General features: G+C 51.8%; 1 protein-coding gene across 3 annotated transcripts in view; it reads left to right on the top strand.

Moving 5' to 3' along the window:
* Positions 1 to 268: 268 nt before the first annotated feature.
* prkag3a (protein kinase, AMP-activated, gamma 3a non-catalytic subunit) overlaps positions 269 to 21419 on the top strand; it is a 112020-nt gene continuing 90869 nt past the window's right edge. For all 3 annotated transcript variants that reach the window (XM_072469417.1, XM_072469427.1, XM_072469437.1), the window contains exons 1-3: positions 269 to 535; positions 13466 to 13517; positions 15499 to 15605. In XM_072469417.1, the coding sequence (XP_072325518.1) occupies positions 503 to 535; positions 13466 to 13517; positions 15499 to 15605 (192 nt within the window). In that variant the 5' untranslated portion in view covers positions 269 to 502. The remainder of the gene's footprint in view (positions 536 to 13465; positions 13518 to 15498; positions 15606 to 21419) is intronic.

Here is a 21419-nt window from a genome sequence, read left to right as displayed (position 1 = left end):
GGGCTTGAGTAGGGTGCTCTTTGTAAGGCCCGGTGCAGACTATGGGCCGAATGGCCTTATTCTGCACTGTAAATTCTATAATTCTGTAAATTCTATAATATAGAAACCATCTGAACACCTCAATTATATTTCAGCCTGTAATTCACTCCCGGGTATCCATTATTCCAAGGATGCCCCATCTGAACCCCTGGTCGAGAGTAACCTCTTGTAATCCTAAACTCTTCACTCTCGTATGCAACTTGAGCCTGGCCATTCAGTCACCGAGCAGTGTGCAGCAGGGTGCTCAGTGAAGCTCTGGCATGTATGTATATATCTAGCTACAAGCAGCTCAGTCCCAGCAAGGCGAACTCCCCAACACGTCTGCCAAAACAAGTGTGACAGATTTAGACAGTGAAGCAAGCTGTTTGCATTCCCGGTCAGGAATGGAAGTGCGATAGTATTTGGAGACACGCACATACTCTGAAGTTGAAACTCTGTCTCCACCAAGAAAGCCAGGAGCAGAATGCAAGAAACTAGTGAGGAGCCAATAGAAAAGGTACTGGTAATGTACAATGGAGGGTCAGTGGGGGCAGGGTCTTGTGATTTTGCCCCCGTATGTACTGTATTTAACTGTCTGTGAGGCACTCTCTGTTCCTCTCACTTCGCTTCTTCTCATCTGCCTCTCTTGTACGCACGCTTCTGATTTATGCCCGACTTGAATCTGCATCTTCCCCCCCCGCCCCCTCTCTTCCGAATTTTCCCCACCAAAAGTCTTTTTCTCACTGTTTCTGTCACTCTCTGCAATACGCTTCCAGTCTCCCTTCCCCTACTCTGCCTGCCTCTCTCTCACTCACTCTCAACTTCTCTGGAGTGGTCAGTCATTTGCTCCCAAGGCGCAGATCAATGCCTAAAAGCTTGTTTCGAAGACCAATTACCGACGTGATTTTCCTGACCTGTGCTTGCACAATGGGAAGTGGCGTAAATGGTCAGGGGGTAAACTGAGCCACGCAGTCTGCGATTTAAATGGGACTCATGTGAAGTTCACTGAAAATGAAACCTGTTCCCCATTCTCCACCACACATTGATTGCGGCTTGGGAACATTTTCCACAATGCTTTCTCTCTCTGATCCCGCTCCTTTCCCTCCAGCTCATAAACACACACACACACCTTCTGTCTTTATTCCTTCCTGATCCCCAGAAAAGGTGGAACTAATATCTGTCAGCCCAGTTGTATTATTTTGCACCTTTATTCTGTTACAGATTTTGATCTTTTAGCAGTGTTGCCTCTCCTGTTTTGGTCATTTTGCCAGCTTTCTCTCTGCTCTTCCTCTGCTGTTTGCACCTGTAACTGATTCACTCAATAATAATAATAATCTTTATTGTCACAAGTAGGCTTACATTAACACTGCAGTGAGGTTACTGTGAAAATCCCCTAGTTGCCACACTCCGGCGCCTGTTTGGGTACACAGAGGGAGAATTCAGAATGTCCAATTCACCTAACAAGCACGTCTTTCGGGACTTGTGGGAGGCAACCGGAGCACCCAGAGGAAACCCACGCAGACACGGGGAGAACGTGCAGACTCCGCACAGACAGTGACCCAGCAGGGAATCAAACCTGGGACCCTGGAGCTGTGAAGCAACAGTGTTAACCACTGTGCCACCCATGGACTGTGACAAACAGTCTTCTTGACCATTTTAAAAAAATTCCAGATTATTCTACACTGTACGCTGTCCCTCAGCAATTACCAGAAATTACAGTACTACATCTAAAGAGTGTCCACAGTGTCTCTTGTGAACTAGGATAAGAAATAAGTTATAGATCTGTAATGCTGAATTGTATTGGCTATCTTAAATGGTAAATTTAACCAAACTTGGAATGTTCACATGAATGCCTATTGAACTTCTAAATGGGTGGTAGATATTGGTGACCTAAATGATTGACAACCCTTGTCAGGAACAGGACCAATGCTACGATTCCGAGGAGGCGCAGGCATGAGGCATTTGTTGTTGATCCCTAATTGCCCCTGAGAAGGTGGTGCTGAGCTGCCTCCTTGAACCACTGCAGTTCACGTGGTGTAGGCACACCCGCTGTGCTGTTAGGGAGGGGGTTCCAGGAATTGGAACCAGCGACAGTGAAGGAACAGCCAATATATTTCCAAGTCAGGGTGGTGGGTGACTTGGAGGAGAACCTGCCGGTGGTGGTGTTCCCCTGCGTCTGCTACCCTTGGCCTTCTAGGTGGCCAAGGTCATGGTTTTGGAACCTTACAACACCAGGTTAAAGTCCAACAGGTTTGTTTCAAACACTAGCTTTCGGAGCGCTGCTCCTTCCTCGGGTGAATGAAGAGGTGACCTGAGGAAGGAGCAGCGCTCCGAAAGCTAGTGATTCGAAACAAACCTGTTGGACTTTAACCTGGTGTTGTCAGACTTCTTACTGTGCTCACCCCAGTCCAACGCCGGCATCTCCACATCATGGTTTTGGAAGGTGCGGTCAGAGGAGCCTTTGGTGAGTTGCTACAGTGCATCTTATATATGGTACACGCGACAGACATGGTGGTGGAGGGAGTGAAAGTTTAGGGGACGTATCGAGGGGTTATTGCATGGAAAGGAAATGCAGAGTTGAGCCCAAGTCATGCTGTGTGTGTGTGTGTGTGTGTGACTGCATGTGTTTTTATTCTGTCATTGTCATTGTGGGTCTTAGATGTGGTAGTCATGGATTGAGATTTACAGATTAGGCTAGAGGCTGGACGGTTGCTCAACAGTGTCATGCTATGCAGACATGCACTTAATGAGATACTGACAGGCAGCTAATGAACACAGAGAACAGGACATAACCAATCAGCAGGCAGAACACTTGGGGGTGGTTTCCCACTATAAAAGGCACGAGGCACTCACACTCCGCCTCTTTCCACTAGGGACATCTACAGAGTGAGTCCGGTGTATATATCACGTAACACCTACAGCATGTGGCTAAGAGCTAGTCTGGTTCAGTCAGACAGAGTAACCACACTTAGGTTAGCAGAGAGTCGAACTCACAGAGAACTGTGCTAACTGTGTGCCAGGTTCAATGAATCAAATTGAACTAACTTCAAGGTCTGGAGTCTATTTCAGTTATAGCTGCATCCAGTTGCAGCCCGTTGTATCTCAGTGTGCTTAACACGACAAACATTACCTTTATTTGAACATTAGGATAACAAGTACAAGCAGAACCAGCATGAGGCTCTACATAGAACTATCCCTCTCCATGCTCTGTTGTTTAAAAAAAAAATTTCCATGGGATGTGGGCATCGCTAGCAAAGCCAGCATTTGCTGCCCATCGCTAATTGCTCTTGAGTTGTGGTCCTGGAATCACATGTAGACCAGATAGAGGAAGGACGGCAGATTTCCTTCCCCAAAAGGACATTAGTGAACCAGATGGGTTTTTATGACAATCGATGATGGTCATAATTCGGTTCTGGGTCACTGTCCGTGTGGAGTTTGCACATTCTCCCCGTGTTTGCGTGGGTTTCGCCCCCACAACCCAAAGATGTGCAGGGTAGGTGGATTGGCCGCGCTAAATTGCCCCTTAATTGGAAAAAATGAATTGGGTCCTCTACATTTTTTTTTAAATGATGGTCACAATTACTGAGTCTAGCCCTTCACTTCTAGATTTTATTAAATTAATTCAAATTCCACCAGCCACCAGCGATGGTATTAGAATCTGTGTCCCCAGCACATTATTTAAAAAATATATATATTTATTCAAATTTTTCAACAAATTTTCAATATACCCCCCCCCCCCAACAAGAACACAACAATCAGAAATTATACATTGGATTTCCCCCATATACAATAACCCCCCATATAACAGTAAAAAAACACAAATAGGGAAAAGCCTTCACCCAAACGCCACCCCAAAAGAAACCCCCCCTCCCTCCCCCCCCCCCTCCGCCCTTGCCCTTGGGGGGCTGCTGACCTCCTCCTAACGCTCCGCGAGATAGTCTAGGAACGGTTGCCACCGCCTGAGGAACCCTTGCACAGACCCTCGTAAGGCAAACTTTATCCTCTCCAGCTTGATGAACCCTGCCATGTCATTGATCCAAGCTTCCACACTGGGGGGCTTCGCATCTTTCCATAATAACAAAATCCTCCGCCTGGCTTCCAGGGACGCAAAGGCCAGAATACCGGCCTCTTTCGCCTCCTGCACTCCCGGTTCGTCCGATACCCCAAATAATGCCAACCCCCAGCTCGGCTTGACCCGGGCGTTCACCACCTTGGACATAGTCCTCGCAAAACCCCTCCAAAGCCCATCCAGCGCCGGGCATGACCAGAACATATGGACGTGGTTTGCTGGGCTTCCTGAGCACCTCCCACATCTCTCCTCCACCCCAAAGAACCTACTCAATCTTGCCCCTGTCATAAGCGCTCTGTGAGTAACTTTGAACTGTATTAGGCTGAGCCTGGCGCAAGAGGAGGAAGAATTAACCTTACTCAGGACATCAGCCCACAGACCCTCATCTATCTCCTCCCCAAGCTCCTTCTCCCACTTGCCCTTTAACTCCTCCACCGAGGCCTCCTCCTCTTCCTTCAGCTCCTGGTAAATCGCCGAAACCTTGCCTTCTCCAACCCATACACCCGAAATCACCCTGTCCTGAATACCATGTGCCAGAAGCAGCGGGAATTTCCTCACCTGCCGCCTCACAAACGCCCTCACTTGCATGTACCTGAAAGCGTTTCCCGGTGGTAGCCCAAACTTCTCCTCCAGCGCCCCTAGGCTCGCAAACGTCCCATCGGTGAACAGATCCCCCATTCTTCTAATCCCTGCCCGATGCCAGCTCCGAAACCCCCCATCCATCCTTCCCGGGACGAACCGATGATTCTCCCGAATCGGGGACCAAACCGAGGCTCCCACCTCGCCCCTGTGTTGCCTCCACTGCCCCCATATCTTCAGCGTCGCCGCCACCACCGGACCCGTGGTGTACCTTGTCGGCGAGAGCGGCAGCGGTGCCGTTACCAGCGCCCTCAGGCTCATGCCCACACAGGACGCCATCTCTAGCCTCTTCCACACCGCCCCCTCTCCCTCCATTACCCACTTACGGATCATCGCCACATTGGCTGCCCAATAATAGCCACATAGATTCGGCAGCACCAGCACCCCCCTGTCCCTGCTACGCTCCCGAAACACCCTCTTCACCCTCGGGGTCTTATTCGCCCACACAAATCCCATGATGCCCCTGCTTACCCGTTTGAAAAAGGCCTTGGGGATCAAAATGGGAAGGCACTGGAACTCAAAGAGAAACCTCGGGAGGACCGTTATTTTGACCGACTGCACCCTACCCGCTAGTGAGAGTGGCAGCATATCCCATCTTTTAAAATCCTTCTCCATCTGCTCCACTAACCGCGTCAAATTGAGCCTGTGCAGGGCCCCCCAACTCCTAGCTACTTGGATCCCCAGGTGCCGAAAGCTCCTTTCCGCCCTCTTCAGCGGTAGCTCGTCTATCCCCCTTCCCTGGTCCCCTGGATGCACCACAAAGAGCTCACTCTTCCCTACGTTGAGTTTATACCCCGAAAAGTCCCCAAACTCCCTCAGGATCCTCCGCCATCCCCTCCGCTGGATCCGCAACATACACCAACAGGTCGTCGGCAGACAACGACACCCGGGGTTCCTCTCCCCCCCGGACCAATCCCCTCCATTTCCTAGATTCCCTCAGTGCCATGGCCAGCGGCTCAATTGCCAGCGCAAACAACAAGGGGGATAAGGGACACCCCTGCCTCGTCCCCCGGTACAGCCGAAAGTACTCCGACCTCCGCCAGATCGTAGCCACACTCGCCAACGGGGCTCTATATAGCAGCCTGACCCAACTGATGAACCCCTCCCCGAACCCAAACCTCCGCAACACTTCCCAAAGATACTCCCACTCCACCCGATCAAACGCCTTCTCCGCATCCATAACTGCCACTACCTCCGCTTCCCCCTCCACCGAGGGCATCATAATCACATTGAGGAGCCTCCGCACATTTGTATTTAGCTGCCTACCCTTCACAAATCCCGTCTGGTCCTCATGAATCACCCCCGGGACACAGTCCTCAATTCTCGTAGCCAGCACCTTCGCCAGCAACTTAGCGTCAACATTAAGGAGCCAGATCGGTCTATACGACCCACATTGCAATGGATCCTTGTCCCGCTTCAAGATCAAAGAAATCAGCGTCCTGGACATTGTCGGGGGCAAGGTCCCCTCCTCCCTCGCCTTATTAAAAGTCCTCATTAGCAACGGGCCCAGCAGGTCCACGTATTTCCTGTAAAATTCAACCAGGAACCTATCCAGCCCAGGGGCCTTCCCCGCCTGCATGCTCCCCAATCCTTTAACCAGCTCCTCCAGCCCAATCGGCGCCCCCAAACCAGCCATCTGCTCCCCCTCCACCCTCGGGAACCTCAGCTGATCTGGGAATCGTCGCATCCCCTCCTCCCCCGCTGGGGGCTCAGACCTGTACAGATCCCCATAGAAGTCCCTAAATACCTCATTTATTCTCACCGCACTCCGCACCGTATTCCCCCCTCTATCCTTAACTCCACCAATCTCCCTCGCTGCCTCCCTCTTACGAAGCTGATGTGCCAGCATCCGACTCGCCTTCTCCCCATACTCATACATCGCCCCCTGTGCTTTCCTCCACTGTGCCTCTGCTTTCCCCGTGGTCAACAGGTCGAATTCCGTCTGGAGGTTCCGTCACTCCCTAAGTAGCCCCCCTCGGGGGCATACCTCCTGTCTACCCTTAAAATCTTCCCCACCAACCTCTCCCTCTCCCTCCCCTCTCTCTTCTCCCTGGGGGCCCTAATGGAGATTAGCTCTCCCCTGAGCACCGCCTTCAACGCCTCCCAGTCTACCCCCACCTGCACCTCCCCATTGTCGTTGGCCTCCAAGTATCTTTCAATACACCCCCGCACCTGCCCGCACACCCCCTCATCCACCAACAGTCCCACATCGAGGCGCCACAGCGGGCGCTGGTCCCTCTCCTCCCCCAACTCCAGCTCCACCCAATGCGGGGTGTGGTCCGAGATGGCTATGGCCGAATACTCCGTTCCCTCCACTTTCGGGATTAGCGCCCTACTCAAAATGAAAAAATCTATCCGGGAGTAGGCTCTATGGACGTGGGAAAAGAAGGAAAATTCCCTGGCCAGTGGCCTGGCAAACCTCCATGGATCCACTCCCCCATCTGGTCCATAAACCCCCTGAGCACCTTGGCCGCAGCCGGCCTCTTACACGTCCTGGACCGAGAACAGTCCAGTGCTGGGTCCAGCACCGTGTTAAAGTCCCCCCCCCCCGCCATTATCAAGCTTCCTCCCTCCAGATCCGGAATCCGACCCAGCATGCGTTTCATAAATCCGGCATCATCCTAATTCGGGGCATTAACGTTCACCAGTACCACCCGCACTCCCTGCAACCTACCACTCACCATCACGTATCTTCGCATCCAGCCCTGAATGAAAGACCTGTCCTACCCATCCCTTTCTCAGCCTAACCTGATCTGCCACCTTCAGATGTGTCTCCTGGAGCATAACCACGTCTTCCTTCAGTCCCTTTAAGTGCGCGAACACCTGGGCCCTCTTGACCGGCCCGTTCAGGCCCCTCACATTCTAAGTTATCAGCCGGATTGGGGGGCTACTCGCCCCCCACCCCTGCCGACTAGCCATCTCCTTTTCTAGGCCAGCCACGTGCTCGCGCCTCCCGCACCCTCCAGTCCCCCAGGCGGCGGACTCCCGCCCCGACTACCTCTCCTATTTCCACCTCCCCTTTGGCCAATGCAGCAGCAACCCAGTTCCCCCCCCTCCCCCTCCCCCGCTAGATCCTCATCTAGCCATTTTGCTCCCCCCATGACACTCCCGTAAGTCAGCTGACTCCTGCTGACCCCGGCCTCTCCCGCCATTCCATCGACCCCCCAGTGTGAGAATTCCCCCACCCCTTGGCAGTCAGTGTGCGCTCCTCTCCAGCACTGCCCTTCCCCCGGCCCCGTCCCCATCCTTCCCTAACGCGGGAAAAAGCCCGCGCTTTCCTGAGCCGGCCCCGCCCCCTCTGGCTCAGCTCCTTTTGGCGGCCTTAGCCCAACTCCCCATCCCCGGGCCTCCACCCCCCCTCTTCCTCCGTGGGGCCCTGCCCCTCCAACACCGACGCCCACAGTCTCCCACAGCCCCCACATCAAATCCATTCACCCATCCCCACCCAGCACTCAAACCAAGAGAACATTCCCCAAACGCAGTAAACACGGTAAACATCCCCCCACGACAAACCCTCAGTTTGAGTCCAACTTTTCAGTCTGTATAAAGTTCCATGCCTCATCAGGCGTTTCAAAATAGTGGTGCCGATCTTGGAACGTGACCCAAAATCGCGCTGGCTGCAGCATCCCGAACTTCACCCCCTTCCGATGGAGCACCGCCTTAGCCCGGTTGAAACCAGCCCTCTTCTTAGCCACCTCCGCATTCCAGGCCTGGTAAATTCGGATCTCCGTGTTCTCCCACCTGCTGCTCCGCTCTTTTTTGGCCCATCTCAGGACGCACTCTCTGTCCATAAAGCGGTGGAACCTCACCACTGCAGCCCTTGGCGGCTCGTTGGCTTTGGGTCTCCTTGCCAGGACCCGATGAACCCCATCTAGCTCCAGGGGCCTCAGGAAAGCTCCCGCGCCCATCAGCGAATTGAGCATCGTGCTCATATATGCCCCGGCATCAGGCCCCTCCACTCCTTCAGGGAGACCCAGAATCCAAAGATTCTTCCACCTCGACCTATTCTCCAGGTCCTCAAATTTTTCCTGCCACCTCTTGTGCAGCGCCTTGTGCGCCTCCACCTTCACCGCCAGGCCCAAGATCTTGTCCTCGTTCTCCAAGGCTTTTTGCCGCACCTCCCGGATCACCGCCCCTTGGGCCTTCTGGGTCTCTACAAGCTTCTCAATCGCCGTCTTCATTGGCGCCAGCATTTCTGTCTTCAGCTCCGCAAAGCAGCGTTTAAGGAACTCCTGCTGCTCTTGCGATCACTGCGCCCACGCTGCTTGGTCTCCACCCGCCGCCATCTTGTTTTTCCTCCCTCGCACTTTCCGCTGCACCAGGATCACATTTTTAACCGCTCCACTCCTGGTCCAATCCATATAATGTCGGGGGGACCTTGCTGTCACCTTCCCACACTGGGAGCCGTCGAACAATTGCCGTTGGGGCCCCTCTGGAGAGCCCAAAAGTCCGTTCCCGGCGGGAGCTGCCGAACGTGCGACCTACCTAGGCATAGCCGCAACTGGAAGACGTCCCCAGCACATTACCCTGGGTCTCTGGATGACTACTCCAGCGATATTACCTCTACACCACTGTAGGCCCATGTCATGTGATCTTATGTTACTGATAATGTACCTGATGAAGGAGCGGTGCTCCGAAAGCTAAATAAACCTATTGGACTTTAACTTGGTGTTGCAAGACTTCTAACAATGTAGATCAGGGGCGGAATCCTCCGTAGCCCGATGGCAAAATCGGGATTGGCGATGGGGCGGAGAATGGCTTCCGAGGCCGGTGTCGGGGCAGGCGCCGGTTCGATGGTGATTGGCGAGGCTCTGCCCCCTCCAAATCGGCGCCATCGGGACGCGTGTCGCGCGTAGTTGCAAGGCGGTTGGCGGGTCATCAGCCGGCCCACCCACGATGCTCCGCCCCCGATGGGCCGAGTTCCCGACGGCGCGGGCCACGTGGGGTCCCAACGGTCGGGAACCTGGCGTGTCCCGGCTGCAGACGGTGTCCAGCGCCGCCACACTCGGCCGGGGTCCGTGTCGCTGGCTGGGGGGCTTCTGCTAGGGCTCGGGGAGTGGTAGTGGGGTGGCCAGGGGATGGGCTGAGGGGTTGGGGTGGGCGGGTACGCAGTGCAGCATGGACAGCGCCATGTTTCATGGCGCGACCGGTGGGGGTATAGGCGTGCGCAGCTTCAGCTTGTCAGCCCTGAGCTTTCGCGGCTCTGGACCCACAGATTCTCTGGCCGTTTTCCACGTGATCCACGGGTGCTCCACACAGCCAGCGCTAGCCCCTCACCAGTACCGGAATCGGTGAGGGATTAGTGCTGATTTCCCCGTCGGGGAGCATCATGGATTCTCCATTGGTACTGGCACTTAGTCTCAGTAATAGTGAATCCAGCCCCATATATTTACGCATTTAACACAAACCCTAAATACTACATCTCCCCTAAGTCTCTGACTCTAATAAATAGTATTTACATTAGCCTTCTTCTCCTCTGGAAATCTCTGTCTTCACCTCTGGTTATTGCCGATAAGCCTTGTCGTGGTTTCATCAAGCTCTCTGACCGCGTTCCCGTCTCTCCTGGGGGTTGTAAAGAATTCTGGTTCTCTCTGGAACTCTGTCGAGTGGCTTGTGAGCCTGCTCAGGTTTTATCCTGATCATCCGGATAGTTAGTCCACTCCATGGTCTTCTTGTAGATATGAGTCCATAATCTTCTTCCCATCAGAGGTTCTGACAGAGGCAAAACATTCTGAAGTGTTGTGGAGCAGCAACTCAACAGTGCTGAGTCGATATCATCATTCCTGTTTATCAAAGCTTTGACCATTCTTCCTTCTCTCTTGGCCTCCCCATTTAATTGCGGGCTCCTGGGTGAATTAGTTGTCTGGACCAATCCATAGTCTTCTGTAAATTTCTTGAACCCTTCATTCCCAAACTATGGCCCACTGCCTGATCCAGAATACCGTGAGTGTCAAAAATTTGTTCTGGTGGTTCCGTGAGGTTGCATCATGAAGAGGTTTAAAGTCAATCCACCTGGAGTAATGGTCAACAGCTGTGAGCAATGTCATCCTCTAGAGCTCAAAAATGTCCATTCCGAAATGTTTCCACATCTGGATGGAAAGAGGGTACCACCAGGGGTTCTTTTCGCCCTTGGCGATGGATTGCACAGGTGATGCAGCTGAAATGATGTCCTCTCATGATTTTGAGATCCCAGGCCACCAGATTAACTTCAGTTCCCTGGCACCACATTCTGTAATGCCAAGATGTCTCTGGTTTGTTTATCGAGGGATCTCGAGTCTGACAACTCTTGGTCTGACTCATCACCCATCATAGATTAATAGGTCCCCCACAATACCGAGATGCCTGCATTGCTCAGAGTACTATTTTCGGGTGAAATTGTTTGGCACACATTCTGGACATCCATTTTTGCAGTGTTCTCTAATTTTAGCACTTTCTTCATCGGTTCCCTGTCCTTGCTGTTCTTTGCTCAGCCCTTATCTGGTTGCTGGTAGGAATTTTGTGGCCAGTGAGCAGCAAAACTCTATATCTTGAACAAGATTGATGTCCTCTTGTTCAGGCCAGACCAGCATTGCCGTTGTGTGACAATGCATCTGCTGTTGACTGCTGCTCATCTTCTGTATTCGGTCTTTGCACCTAACCTCATGTGTCTCAGCAGGAATCTCTGGACTCTCGATAACATCTAGTGCCTTGTTATTAAATAAAGTGACTTGTGGTCTGTTTGGATTGTTAGCTGGAGACTGGAGGCACAAGGTGTGGCTAGCAAACCTCTCACAGACCCACGGGCTGCCAAAGCTTCCTTCTCAATTACAGCGAATCTTCGTTCCTGTTCAATCAATGATCGAGATACATAATATACTGGTTACTCTATCTTTCTGCATTCTACCCCTGCCATGATACATCTACAGCGACTATTGCGAGCAGTCATGGGTCATAGTGTGCCAATATGTCTGGCGAAATAAGCATGTTCTTGATACTCTAGAAGATATTTGGTGATATTCCCCCCCATCACCATGCTTGGTCTTGGCTGAGCAAGTGCCAGAGCGGTTTGTTTTGTCAATGCCTGATTATGGAGGAATGTTCCTACCTGATGGACCACCCCCCATGAAGTGTTGGAGCCGCAAACTGTAGTGGGCAGCTGGCATAGCGATATTGTCACTGGACCAGTAATCCAGAGGCCCATCTCGAGGGTCCCAGGTTCAAATCCCGCTACTGCAGATGGTGAAATTTGAATTCAATAAAAAATCTGTAATTAGAAGTCTAGCGATGACCATGAAACCATTGCCCATTACAACACTTAGGAGAAGGGGTCATCTGCCTCAAAAAACTCATCTGGTTCACTAATGTCCTTCAGGGAAGGAAATTTGCCATCCTTACCTGGTCTGACTAATGGGTAGCACGGTAGCACAAGTGGTTAGCACTGCTGCCTCACAGCTCCAGGGTCCCAGGTTCAATTCCGGCTTGGGTCACTGTCTGTGCAGAGTCTGCACATCCTCCCCGTGTGTGCGTGGGTTTCCTCCGGGTGCTCCGGTTTCCTCCCACAGTCCAAAGACGTGCAGGTTAGGTGGATTGGCCATGATAAATTGCCCGTAGTGACCAAAAAAAAAGGTTAGGAGGGGTTATTGGGTTACGAGAATATGGCTTAAGTGGGTCGGCGCAGACTCGATGGGCCGAATGGCCTCCTTCTACACTGTATGTTCTATGTTCTGACCTACATGTGACTCCAGACCCACAGCAATGTGGTTGACTCTTAACAGCCGCCTCAAGGGCAATTAGGGATGGCCAATAAATGCTGGCACAGCCTGCGACGTCCACGTCCCATGAACACATTTTTTTTTTAATTGCCTCGGTCTTTTGGTCGAAGGCCTGATGTGTGAGTGATGTGTCCCTGAAATTCTGTGATGGGTTGTGAAAACTCTCATTGACTGGTGAGAGTTATCCCCATTTCTCCCAACTGTCCTCTCACTCTTATCTCACATAGACCATAGAACATAGAACATTACAGCGCAGTACAGGCCCCTCGGCCCTCGATGTTGCGCCGACCTGTGAAACCACTCTAAAGCCCATCTACACTATTCCCTTATCGTCCATATGTCTATCCAATGACCATTTGGATGTTCCCGTGTGGTGGACCCATGGATCAGGATATCGCCCATGAGGCAGATAACCCCTTCTACTGCCCCCAAATACCTGCCACTGTCTTATGAAAGATTTCAGGAGCTGATGTGATTTCAAAGGCTAGACAATTGGGGGCGATTGGGGAGATTTTCCAGCCGTGTTGCGCTTGGCGCAAATCCCGTTATGTCGGGAAAACTGCACGAGAGGCATGACCTAAGCTGACAATCTATATTCAGTGGTGGGCGGCGAAATCAGGCACCGAGGCACAGTGGTTAGCACTGCTGCCTCACAGCGCCAGGGACCCAGGTACGATTCTGACCTCAGGTGACTGCGTGCAGTCTGCACTCCCCCCCCCACCCCGTGTCTGTGTGGGGTTTCCTCCAGGTGCTCCGGTTTCCTCCCACAATCTGAAGACATGCCAGTTAGGTGGATTGGCCACGCTAAAATCGCACCTAAGTGTCCGAACGTTAGGTGGGGTTACGAGGATAGGGTGGGCTGTGGGCCTAGGCAGGGTGCACTTTCGGAGGATCAGTGCAGACTCGATGGGCCGAATGGCCACCTCGTGTACTGTCGGGGAATTCTACGATTCTATGAATAATCTGCAGCTCTCATTCTGTTGCACAGCTTCCAGATCTGGACAGCAGTCTGTTTGAGAAGTTTCTGCCTGACAAGATTGGTGAGTACGGAGTTCAAATCAATAACTGTTTTGAAAATGGCCAGGCATTAACCATCTGAGATTTGTTGCTTGAGCTGCAAAATGCATTTCCTGCTCTTGGATTTAATGCCACATTAAAATGAATAGTTTAATTGAATATCCTCATAGATCCCTGAATGATGTTAGCTTTTGATGGGAGAATTTACCAATTTATGAAGTTACGATGGGCAGGAGCCAAACTCCAGCAATAAGGGGTGATAAATCCATCATTCCTGAATGTTTATGTATTCTTCTTTACTTTTAAAATGTTTTTGTGGAATGTGAGCATTGCAGGCCAGGTCAATATTTATTTCCCATCCCTAATTGCCCTTGAGAAGGTGGTGGTGAGTCACCGTCTTGAACCACTGCAGCCCCTGAGGTGTAGGTACACCCACAGTGCTGTTAGGGAGGGAGTTCCAGGATTTTTACCCAGCGACAGTGAAGGAACGGCCGATATATTTCCCAAGTCAGGATGGCGCGTGGCTTGGAGGGGAACCTGCAGGTGGTGGGTTCCCAGGTGCCTGCTGCCCTTGTCCTTCTAGATGGTAGAGGCCATTGATTTGGAGCCTTGGTGAGTTGCTGCAATGCAGTTGGCGCACACGGCTGCCACTGTGCTCGGTGGTGGAGGGAGTGAATGTTTAAGGTGGTGGATGGGCTGCCAATCAAGCGGGGCTGCTTTATCCTGGATGATGTCAAGCTTCTTGAGTGTTGTTGGAGCTGCAGTCCTCCAGGCAAGTGGAGAGTATTCCATCACACTCCTGACTTGTGCCTTGTAAATGGTAGGTGGGCTTGGGGGGATTCAGGCGGTTAGCTACTTGCTGCAGAATTGCCCCCATGTTCAGGGGAAGTTAACGAGCAGGAAATACCAGCCAGTTTACCAAACCTTGCCTTCACCCTGGTGGTTGAAACTTCATGTTGGACATCTCTTCCCTCCCCTTCATTTTACACCCCCCCCACCCCCCTCTACCCATCGGCGGCCGAGCGATCTCCTGGGCGATACAAAATAAAAATAAAAAGCTAATGCTTTTAAGCATTAAGGGGTGAGGCAATGGGTGTGAGGGAAGGAACATTAGCTAAGGGGGGGAAAAATGACTCTGCCAATCCCTCTACTACACTCCCAGGTGATACAAGCTTGTCCAGCAGACTTCACAACCAAGGGTTATTTATGAAGACACTGGCCTTCTGGATCTTTGTCCTCGTCAAGAATTGGACATGTCCAATTTCCAGGGTTGCCAATTGTGATTAAATGTATTCCTGGAGGTTTCATCACATGACCTGCCCCCATGTTCCATCCATTAGTCGACCAACACATCCATCCTCGTGGTGCATGGCCTTCTTAGACCAATCGGAAAGCAAAAAGACTCTTTATCCAATTGGATGGACGTTGTCGACCAAACAACCCTTTTATCCCTATTTTCAATATTTTATATCTGGCATAGAGAAATGCTCAAAAATAAATGACAGGGGAAAGAAAATCAATTATTTAAATGTCCCGATGATTTTTCTCCAGGGTTACACACAGCAGTATCCTGGAGATTGTTCTTCAATCCCTGGAGACTCCAGGCCAATCCTGGAGTCTGGGAATCCCTAATAATACCCTCCCCTTGCTACCACACACCTATGTTCACCCTCAGCTTCACGCTTCAACATCATCAACAAGAGCATGGTTTACATAGAATTTATGGCAAGGGAATAGGCCGTTCAGCCCAGCTTGTGACGAATGGTGAAGTAGGCTCGAAGGGCCGAATGGCCTCCTCCTGCTCCTATCTTCTATGTTTCTATCATGGGATCTCCACGCTTCCCAGTTTCTGCAGCTCAGGTGTTCAAGACGCAACTTGAAGTTTGACAGTTTGAGACATCAGAGCAAGGCACATGGACAGGGCCGAATGGACAGAGGCCCAATCTGGGGGTTTAGTGTTGACGATGAAAGCGGTTTAATCTGATACCGTTTCTTCCCGGACAGGGCTGGAACCTGATGCCGACATCTACATGAACTTCATGAAAGCCCATGAGTGCTACGATGCAATCCCAACCAGTTCCAAACTTGTCGTGTTTGACACGACTTTGCAGGTGAGAGAAGGGGTGAGGCAATGGGTGTGAGGGAAGGAACATTAGCTAAGAGCATGGTTTACATTTAATTTATGGCAAGGAAATAGGCCATTCAGCCCAGCTGTTCTGTTCTGGTGTTTATACTACATAAATTTCTCCTCTCAACTCACCCCATCGACATGACCTTCTGTCACCCTCGTGCAATTAACCAACGTTTAATTTGAAAATGAAAATTCAGTGTAGTCTCCTGAACCACTCCCTGTGGTAACAGGTTCCACATTCTCCCCACTCTCTGGATAAAGACGTTTCTGCTGAATTTCCAGCTGGATTTATTTGTGACCATTTTGTGGCCTGTAGTTTTTAGTCTTCCCCGGAAGTGGAAATGTTTTCTCTGCCCCATCAACATGGATTTGTAAGAGGTTGTTCCGTGCATCCTGCTCAGACTAACGAAGACGTGCTGGAAATGGCTGGAGAAAATGGGGCGGCACGGTGGCGCAGTGGTTAGCACTGCTGCCTCACAACGCCGGGGACCGGGGTTCGATTCCCGCCTTGGGTGACTGTCTGTGCGGAGTCTGCACTTTCTCCCCGTGTCTGCGTGGGTTTCCTCCGGTTTCCTCCCACGCTCCAAAGACGTGCAGGTTAGGTCAATTGGATATGTTATATCGCCCCCTTAGTGTGAGCTTACACGATGAGGGATTGGGCCTAGGCTAGGTGGGGTGGTCTTTCAAAGGGCCGGTGCAGACTCGATGGGCCAAATGGCCTCTTTCTGTACGTAGGGATTCTACGATTCTATGAAAAGAGGCAGTTAGTGAAGAACATCAAAGAGAGGAAGATACAACAGGAACAAAGGATATTGGAGCATGAGGAGGCCATTCCTCCCATCGAGCCTGCTCCGCCATTCAATACGACCATGGCTGCTGATCCACTTCGATGCCTTTAACCCCACACAATCTCCATATTCCTTTGTGCCATTAGTACTCAGAAACCTGTCAATCTCTACTTTAAGCAAACTCGATGACTGAGTTTCCACAGCCCTCTGGGCTCGAGGATTCGTAAGGTTCACAACCCTCTGAGTAAAACAATTCCTCCTCATCTCAGTCCTGTGTCGCTCCCCTTATTTTGAAATTGAATCCCCAACAAGGGAGACATCTTACCTGCATCTCACCTGTCTATTCCTTTTAAGTATTTTGTAGGTTTCGATGAGGGGACCTCTCATTCTTCGAATCTCCAGAGAACACAGGTCCAGTTTGCCCAATCTCTCTTCATAGGACAGTCCCGCCAACCCCGGAGCAAGTCTGATGAACCTTCGTCCACTCCCTTCAATGGCAATAATATCCTCTCTATGGTCAGGGGACCAAAGCTGCTCACAGTGCTCCAGGTGCGGTCTAGCCAAGCTCCTACACAATTGAAACAAGACCTCACTACTCCTGTACTCAAATCCTCTTGCAATAAAGGCCAATGTTCCATTAGCCTTTCTAACAGTTTGCTGCACCGTCATTCAGTGACTTATTGACAAAGCCACGCAGGTCCGTTTGTACATCGACACTTTCTAATTTCTTACCATTCAGGAAAGACATTTGTTTCTTCTACCAAAGTGGATTACCTCACGTTTTTCAATATTCTATTCCATCTGCCATGCCCTTGCAGACTCACTAAATCCGTCCAAATCCTCTTTGCATCTTCCTCACAACACACATTCCCACCTAGCCTTGTCTCATCTGCAAACTTGGAAATATTACATTTGGTTCCCCACATCCAAATGGTAAGATTCTTGGCAGTGTGGATGAGCAGAGAGATCTCGGTGTCCATGTACATAGATCCCTGAAAGTTGCCACCCAGGTTGAGAGGGTTGTTAAGAAGGCGTACGGTGGGACTTCCGGGTGCGGCGATGACCAGCTAAGTCGCACGTTTCGGCAGCTCCCGGTGGAACGGACTTTTGGGCTCTTAATAGGAGCCCCAACTGCAATTTTAACGGCTAAAAACACTGTGCGGTAAACCAGAAGGGAATTCCCCCTGGACACAGATGGAAAAAGGAGAGGAAGGTGGCCGGATTGCGGAGGATCCTCTAGAGCAGCGGCAAGGAAAGCAAGCACAAAGCAAGATGGCGTCGGAAGGTGGCCGTCTAGTATGGGGCCCTGACCAACAAGAGTTCCTGCGGCGCTGTGTGGAAGAACTTAAAAAGGAGATGAAGAAGGAGCTGCTGGCCCCAATATTACAGGCGATTGAAGGGCTAAAGGAGGAACAAAACACCCAGGAGCAGGAGCTTCGGGTCGTGAAGGCAAAGGCCGCTGATAATGAAGACGAAATACAGGGCCTGGTGGTGAACACAGAGATGCACAACACAAAAGGTGTGTGGAAAGGCTGGAGGTGTTGGAGAATAATGCGAGGAGGAAGAATTTAAGGATTCTTGGTCTTCCCGAAGGTGCGGAGGGGGCGGACGTCGGTGCACATGTGAGCACGATGCTTCACTCGTTAATGGGATCGGAGGCCCCGACGGGCCCATTGGAGGTGGAGGGAGCTTATCGAGTTATGACGCGAAGACCGAGGGCTGGAGAAAGACCTCGAGCCATAGTGGTGAGATCTCTCCGATATAATGACAGAGAGATGGTCCTCAGATAGGCGAAGAAAACTCGGAACAGTAGGTGGGAGAACGCGGTGATCCGCGTATATCAAGATTGGAGTGCGGAGGTGGCGAGAAGGAGGGCGAGTTTCAATCGGGCCAAGGCGGTGCTTCACAAAAGGAAGGTCAAATTTGGAATGCTGCAACCGGCAAGACTGTGGGTCACACACCAAGGGAAGCACCACTACTTTGAGACGGCAGAAGAGGCGTGGACATTTATTGTGGAGGAGCAGCTGGAATAGGCGGGCCAGAAAAAGAATGTTTGGGACAAAGTGGTGGTGTGATTACGTGGGGTGAAGGGGGGGAAAAAGTGTGAAGGGATGATTTCTCAAGTTGTTAATCTTGCGACCCTGTAACTTTTCTCTCTTCCCCATGTCGTGGGGGAGGGTGGGGGGAAGGATGAGGAATTGTGGGCGCCGGCCATTAGGCGTGGGGCCAAGTGGGAAATGCGGGCTTTGTTCCCGCGCTATGGTAATCATGGCGGGAACAGGGAAGCAGGAAGGAGGGGGCCTCGCACAGTGGGGGCCGAGGTTACGGGGGGAAGCCGAGGTCAGCCAGAGTTTGCTGACTTCTGGGAGCAACATGGGGGGTGCAATTACGCTAGAAGAGGATCTAGCGGGGGGGGGGGGGATTAACTGGGTTGCTGCTGCTGGGGAGAATGGGGAGCTGGTACGGGGTGGGGTGGTCGAGGCGGGAGGGTGCCGTCGCGGGGAGATACGGCTACGTGGGAACCGGGTGAGGAGCTGGATTAAAAAAGGGGATGGCTAGTCGACAAGGGGGGGGGGGGGGTAAAGAGCCCCCCAACCCGGCTGATCACGTGGAATGTGAGAGGGCTGAACGGGCCGATTAAAAGGGCACGGGTACTCGCACACCTAAAGAAATTAAAGGCAGATGTGGTTATGTTGCAGGAGACGCATTTGAAACTGATAGACCAGGTCAGACTACGCAAAGGATGGGTGGGGCAGGTGTTTCATTCGGGGTTAGACGCAAAGAACAGGGGGGTGGCTATCTTAGTGGGGAAACGGGTACTGTTTGAGGCAAAGACCATAGTGGCGGATAGCGGGGGTAGATACGTGATGGTGAGTGGCAGATTGCAAGGGGAGGCGGTGGTTCTAGTGAACGTATATGCCCCGAACTGGGATGATGCCAATTTTATGAGGCGAATGTTGGGACGTATCCCGGACCTAGAGGCGGGAAAGTTGGTAATGAGGGGAGACTTTAATACAGTGCTGGACCCAGGTCTGGACAGATCGAGGTCCAGGACCAGGAGGAGGCCGGCTGCAGCTCGGGTGCTCAAGGACTTTATGGAGCAGATGGGAGGAGTAGACCCCTGGAGATTTAGCAGGCCTAGGAGTAAGGAGTTCTCGTTTTTCTCCTATGTCCATAAAGTATATTCACGGATAGACTTTCTTGCATTGGGAAGGGCGCTGATCCCGAAGGTGACAGGGACGGAGTACACGGCAATAGCTATCTCGGACCACGCTCCACATTGGGTGGACCTGGAGATAGGGGAGGAAAAAGAACAGCACCCGCCCTGGAGAATGGACATGGGATTATTGGCAGATGAGGGGGTATGTTTAAGGGTGAGGGGGTGTATTGAAAGGTACTGGAGCTTAATGACAATGGGGAGGTTCAGGTGGGAGTGGTCTGGGAGGTGTTGAAGGCAGTGGTTAGAGGGGAGCTGATATCTATTAGGGCACATAAAGGAAAGCAGGAGGGTAGGGAAAGGGAGCGGTTGCTGAAAGAACTTTTGAGGGTGGACAGACAATATGCGGAAGCACCGGAGGAGGGACTGTACAGGGAAAGGCAAAGGCCACATGTAGAATTTGACTTGTTGACTACGGGTAATGCAGAGGCACAATGGAGGAAGGCACAAGGTGTACAGTATGAATATGGGGAGAAGGCGAGCCGGTTGCTGGCCCACCAACTGAGGAAGAGGGGAGCAGCGAGGGAGATAGGGGGGGTGAGAGACGAGGAGGGAGAGATGGAGCGGGGAGCGGAGAGAGTGAATGGGGTGTTCAAGGTATTCTACGAAAGATTATATAAAGCTCAGCCCCCGGAAGGGAAGGAGAGAATGATGTGCTTTCTGGATCAGCTGGAATTCCCTAAGGTGGAGGAGCAGGAGAGGACGGGACTGGGAGCACAGATTGAGATGGAGGAGGTAGTGAAAGGGTTTGGGAGCATGCAGGCGGGGAAGGCCCCGGGACCAGATGGATTCCCGGTGGAATTTTATAGGAAGCATATGGACTTGCTGGCCCCGCTTCTGACGAGAACCTTTAATGAGGTGAGGGAAAGGGGGCAGTTGCCCCCGACTATGTCAGAGGCAAAGATATTGCTCCTCCTAAAGAAGGAAAAAGACCCGCTGCAATGCGGGTCCTATAGGCCCATTTCTCTTTTAAATGTAGATGCTAAGATTCTGGCCAAGGTAATAGCGACGAGGATAGAGGACTGTGTCCCGGGGGTGGTACATGAGGACCAAACTGGGTTTGTGAAGGGGAGACAGCTGAACACGAACATACGGAGGTTGCTAGGGGTAATGATGATGCCCTCGCCAGAGAGGGAAGCGGAGATAGTGGTGGCGATGGATGCCGAGAAAGCATTTGATAGAGTGGAGTGGGATTATCTGTGGGAGGTGCTGAGGAGATTTGGCTTCGGAGATGGATATATCGGATGGGTACAGCTGCTGTATAGGGCCCCGATGGCGAGTGTGGTTACGAATGGACGGGGGTCTGATTATTTCTGGCTTTACAGAGGGACGAGGCAGGGATGTCCCCTGTCTCCGTTATTGTTTGCACTGGCGATTGAGCCCCTGGCCATGGCACTGAGGGGTTCCAGGAAGTGGAGGGGAGTGTTTAGGGGAGGAGAAGAACACCGGGTATCTCTGTATGCGGATGATTTGTTGTTGTATGTGGCGGACCCGGTGGAGGGGATGCCAGAGATAATGCGGATACTTGGGGAGTTTGGGGATTTTTCGGGGTATAAATTGAACATGGGGAAAAGTGAGTTGTTTGTGGTGCATCCGGGGGAGCAGAGCAGGGAAATAGAGGATTTACCGCTGAGGAAGTTAACAAGAGACTTCCGATACTTGGGGATTCAGATAGCCAAGAATTGGGGAACCTTGCACCGGCTTAATTTAACACGATTGGTGGAACAGATGGAGGAGGACTTCAAGAGATGGGACATGGTGTCCCTGTCACTGGCGGGTAGGGTGCAGG

The sequence above is a fragment of the Scyliorhinus torazame genome, chromosome 2, assembly GCF_047496885.1.
Source record: "Scyliorhinus torazame isolate Kashiwa2021f chromosome 2, sScyTor2.1, whole genome shotgun sequence".
Lineage (NCBI taxonomy): Eukaryota > Metazoa > Chordata > Chondrichthyes > Carcharhiniformes > Scyliorhinidae > Scyliorhinus > Scyliorhinus torazame.
Note: the sequence above shows the minus strand (reverse complement) of the source record. Positions and strands in the feature narration are given on the sequence as shown.